Source organism: Mesitornis unicolor, unplaced genomic scaffold (assembly GCF_000695765.1).
Source record: "Mesitornis unicolor isolate BGI_N332 unplaced genomic scaffold, ASM69576v1 scaffold30616, whole genome shotgun sequence".
Classification (NCBI taxonomy): domain Eukaryota; kingdom Metazoa; phylum Chordata; class Aves; order Mesitornithiformes; family Mesitornithidae; genus Mesitornis; species Mesitornis unicolor.
Window position 1 is genome coordinate 409 of NW_010189392.1, and position 5,113 is coordinate 5,521.

The window sequence follows — 5,113 nt, forward strand, 5'->3', positions numbered from 1 at the left end:
TTGGCAGCACAGGGGCTACAAATCGCAACGCTTTATTCAGCTTCGCGGCGTAAAATACAAACGTTAAATGTCTTGAAATGCGTGATACAATTTTTCTGCGTGTAAAACAAAGGCGCATGCAAACCCGCCTCTTAAAAAAAGAACACATTGTCTACCTAAAATACAAGCACTTCAAAGGACAGCAGTGTTTCCATAGGTTGCTCGTAGTGTTACCTGGTCGTTGTGCAGATCACAAAGCACGCTCGGTGCTGGTGAAAGAGGCCCCTGACATGGCAACTCGACCCCTTCCCTGTGCGTTTCAGTGGGGGGTATTTCAGTTTCTCTGCAAAGGCAGCGGAGAGGGGCAAGATCAGGGTAGGGTGTCACCCCCCTCAACTAGTCGTGCAGTAGATACTGTAACGGAAAATGTCCATCTTGGTTAAGGACGTCCACCAAATGGCTAGCGGTGGCTGTGGGTAAAATCTTTCAGTTAGTTTTATCACTAGGACCTGGGTTCAGTGGGAAACACCACCACAGCTGCTTTATAAAAAGATAAACGAGCAGAAATAAACCAATACATTATGGGCCTGAATTTGAAATCCTAGCCTCAGAAAAACAGAAGGATTTCATCAACTACTTAAGCAGGATTGGGAGCCCTTCTTGGCATAGCTTATAAAGGCCATGTCAGAATCACCCTCCCTCTTTCAGTCTTCAGTCTTTTAAATTCAAGCATTCAGATTCAAGCATTTTTGTCATAATCACTTTTGCATTATTATGCTAGAGAAAATTCTTAGAAATGGATATGACTTCAGTACTTTACGAAAAGTAGCCATTCAGCTTTAGTGTTCGGCTCCCCCTTTGCTAGGGAATCTATTTTGTGCTGCCCAGACATTTTCTATTTTTAAAAAACAGTAAGGGAAATCGAAGGCAGGAGGTGAAACAGTCCAAACCTTAATGACCAGAAGAAAAAACAGTGTGTGGCAATCAGCCTCATTTTGCTGCTGAGGACAATGAAAACTCCCTGCGTCTCCTGTAAGGATCCCTGCCTCCAGACAGGCAGAGAGCTGCTCCATCAGCCGACTGCACGTGCAACCTCAGGAAGCTGAAAACCTGACCTTCTGCCTGGGGGCTGCTTCAAAGGCACTGCCAGCACAACCGCTCCTCAGCTCAGATGGTTTGATGGCCTCCAATCTCAGAGGAGGTGGTGGAGCACCCAGGCGTTTCCTGCCTAATGATGGAAGTGGCGGTGGTCATTAAAAGAACTGTCCGTCCATACAAATTTGGACAATTATGGCTCTTTTTACTCGCAAAAGGGCCATCCCTGCTATGAGTTGGATGGTGAGGAAGCCCTGACCAAGCTCATCCAAAGTAATGCAGCACTTTGGAGACCTAGAAAAGGCATGGGCGACTGGGCCCTGCACAAATACTGTTCAGGATTCAGCCTTTTTCTTCTTGATGCTGCAGAATAAACCATAAAAATTACCTTAAATGCGATCAGACTGAAAGCAAAGTGCAGCTCCTCATTTGCAGGATTTAGGATTTAGTTGAGATATGTACCAACGCAAAGGCAGGTAGCGTGGAAATCGTGCCATTTGAATGGGACAGATTAAAGCATTAAATATAAGCTCCTTTAGTGGCGTTACTAGCACAATCCTGGCTTATTAAAACAAACTAAGCTGCTTAAAAGCGAAACTGCCCTTAAATGAATAATACTGTTTCAGTTCCAGTTCTGACAGAACTTCCTTTGTTAATTCATGTTCCCTTTCAAATCACTTCCAATTCTGGGGTCTCATGTCGGAACTGCCATTACAGTTTTATCTATTTTGAAAGTCCAATCTTTACCGTCAAACTGCCTTACGTACGTCTGAGGCATCAGGAATATTATTCTTTCTGTATGACATTAAGAATAAAAAAGAACAGAAAAAAATGCTTGCCAAATCTGACTCTGGCCCTGAAATACCCATGCTCAGAGCAAGGAGGCACCAGGTAGTGCCATGTCCTGGTGCTGCTGCCCTGCCTTGGGGAAGGGGTCAGGCTCCCAGCCAGGAATGCTGCAGCACTGAATAATTTAAGCAGCAGGTAGGGAGGCACAGGTGGTTGATGGAGCTTGGGCACTAGCCCGTGGCCACATGCTCCTGTGTTTTTTTTCCAAACTGTTTTCACTTAAAAAAGCAGAACAAAAATAATCCTCCCAAACTTGAAAGAGCCCTGCTGCGAAGAAATACAGACATGAACCAGAGAGGTCTGGATTGCATCACTTGTATGTGAAGGTTACACTCCCACTGCCCAAAGTCACATTTGTAAGATCTGATTTTAGATCTGATCTCAGATCTGATTTCCTCTAATGTACCATTGAGCCATAATTAGGCAGGAGGCTGGAAGCTTCTCCTCCAAAACTACCGGAGATATATTTTCAAAGGCACTGAAAGTTAATGGAAGTCATCTGATTTCTGCACTGGCAATCTCTACTGGATATTGCAAAGTATTAAGCTGAATGCACTTAACTCCAGGAAGGTAAATAGGTTCCTACCAGTCATGACCTGGAACAGCCTCTTGCTTTCCTCCTTAATAAAACAGCGCAACAAAAACGGGTTTAACACTGGGAACACAAAACTGTTTCACTTATTTTTTTTTTTTTTGCTTCTAAAAACAGCCCTTGCCAAGAGGATAAGGGAGAAGATTTATCAACACCATCTCCAGGGTGCTCTAGTCCTGGAATCAGCACCCACCTACTGGTACTGTCTGCCTTGTGGCCAAGGTTTCTGACCTACTGAAGGACAAGACTGTTTCTGTAGGAAGGCGATGAAGTGTGCCTCCCCGGAGCCCTCCTCACCCGCTGGGAGGATGGGACATGCTACGGACATCAGCCAAGCACTGCTGACACGAAACAGGAGGGAAGGACCAGCACATCAGGTGCTGGCTTTGGTAGAAAGCAGCAATTTGACTTTGACACTGGAGGGGCAAGCCCAGACACTGCTGACACACAGCCAGGCAGTGCAACCTGTAACTCCCTCCCACACCTTCACTTCTCCTCCCGTGGCCAGCCCTCTCCTCCTCCCTGCTCCTCCTCTCCTCCGACTGCGCAGCTCTGCCAGGAGCTGGGCAGAGCCACCAGAGTGAGGGAGGCCCTGCAGGAGTGCAGCTCTGGACGCTGTCACAGGCAAGCTGCCCAAGGAGTCAGCTGAGCCCTATATGGCACTTTGCAGGAGCTATGGTCTGCGCAGAGGCTGAGGGATTCATCCCTGGCCAGGCAAAGAGGCTATAGCATCCCTGTTTCAGGACAGGGAAGGCTTGAGATGGAGGCATTAACAGGCTTGGCTACTGCTCGTCAGAGTCCAGATCAGCTCTGGGGAGCTCCTGGTCCTCGCTGTTGCTTCAGACCGGGTTCAGTGTCTCCATTTCAGCCTTGCTGCTGAGCTCGGGCACCCAAAGAGATGGATGCAAGCCCATGAAATCCACATCCTGAGGGATTTGGCAGGGAGGAGGATTAGTGCAGTTGAAAGTAAAAACAAAAGGACGATGCAAAAGCCCGATCCTCGTTGCCCTGGCTGCTGGGCCAGCCGCAGCCATGGTAGCTCACGTGAGTCCTGTGGCGAGACAGGGACAAAGCTGGAGGCACCCTCTGGGGCCAGTGGCCCATCAGAGGCATTTTGTAAGAGCCCAGTCTTATCTGCAGTGAAAGACCAAACGCAGAAGGACTTTGGTGCAAGACCACAGACAATAATAAATGCTAACCTGTGCAAACTTCCACGCTGAGAAACAAAAACAAAGTAAGTGGTGAAGGAGAGGCAGGCAATGAAGCACCCAGAGCATCCACTATGCAGGGACGGCAAGAGGCCAAACCCGCTGTGTGAGGTTCATTGCACACGTACCAATTTGGGCCCCCTCCACACCTCTCCACACCAGCAGAGCGGAGTTCAGAGGCAGCTCCCCAGGTTCTACACACCTCCAGCTGCGTAAAGCCTCATGGAAATGAAACGTGAGGTATAGGGAAGGTCCAGGTCCCTCTCACGTGCCCTGTGAAGCACACATGCGCTGTGCACTCAGCCACCGACCAGGGCAGGGGGCAAGCAGTGTCCATCACTTCACTCTTCCCACAGGGAAATGGGCTCCTGGGCATCAGTTGGCTGGTGGCTTGTGCCCCGCACCCCCAGTCACGGGTGTCCCCTCTTCTGCCTCTCCTGCCACTCCCGTCTCAGCACCGCAATCTCCTGCCCATACCAGCTGTGCAGCTTGGAGAAGCAGGCCGTCTCCGGTGACACCGGGCTCTCTGGCATGGCTGGCAAGAGACCAGACGATGGAGAACCTGCCGCACTGCTGGCGACCGAGCGCCGGCGCGGAGGCAGGGGTGGGGGCTTCGCGTGCCCCTCATCACGGTCAGGGCAGGTGGCCCCGCCAGGGACGCCACCACCACTGCCCCATGTGGAGTAACCATTCTCCAGGACGGCGGGCTTCTCCTGGAGAGGCAGCAAGGCCGGGTTGGAGAGGTGCCTCTTCCTGCCAGAGGAGGAGGACCTCCGTGGAGACTTGCGGCAAGCGGCCAAGCTCTTGCAGGCCTCTTCCAGCTGCTTCTCCAGCTCCCTCACCACCAGCCGCATGTAGTCGAAGCTGGCCCGCGAGAGCGCCTTCACCCAGGCCTCCATGGCAGCCTGGCCGTCGGCCACCAGCACGTAGGCCCTGGCGCCAGCATCGTCGAAGCGGATGGCGAAGGCAAACTCCTCGGCAGCCTCACACAGCTCCACGGTGCAGCCCTCCAGCACCACCAGCCCCACGGGCTCCCGGCTCTCCCGCTCCTCAAAGTAGAAGAGGAGGTTGCCCTTGAGGACGAACCAGCGGCGCTGGTAGGAGGTGGCGTGGTGGTGGTGGGCATGGTGGTGGTGTCGCTCCACACGCTTGCGGAGGAAGCCGGCATGGTCGGCAGGAGAGTCGCAGGTGGCGTAATGGGCCACGCTCCGCTCGTTCAGCTTCATAGCCTTGCCTGGGAGCTGAAGAAAAGAGGGGGAAGAAGTCAGTTTGGGGCAAGGAACATCTCACCTGCCCCAGCAGGAAAGGTCTGATCCTGCCCAGAGCCTCCCATGGGGAAAAGCAGCCCTGACTCCAGCAGCCAGAGGTGGCTCCTGGCTGCTGCCGAGAG

At 51.9% G+C, this 5,113-nt stretch overlaps 1 protein-coding gene across 1 annotated transcript; it reads right to left on the reverse strand.

Moving 5' to 3' along the window:
- Nucleotides 1-4,133: 4,133 nt before the first annotated feature.
- Nucleotides 4,134-4,949, reverse strand: LOC104541898 (sesquipedalian-1-like). The gene has a single exon (XM_010186052.1). It carries the CDS (start codon nucleotides 4,947-4,949, stop codon nucleotides 4,134-4,136), a length of 816 nt encoding a protein of 271 aa, XP_010184354.1.
- Nucleotides 4,950-5,113: the final 164 nt, after the last annotated feature.

Bases quoted from the DNA above. Each gene is read 5' to 3' on its own strand.
- LOC104541898 (XM_010186052.1), bottom strand. From the start codon at position 4,949: ATGAAGCTGAACGAGCGGAGCGTGGCCCATTACGCCACCTGCGACTCT.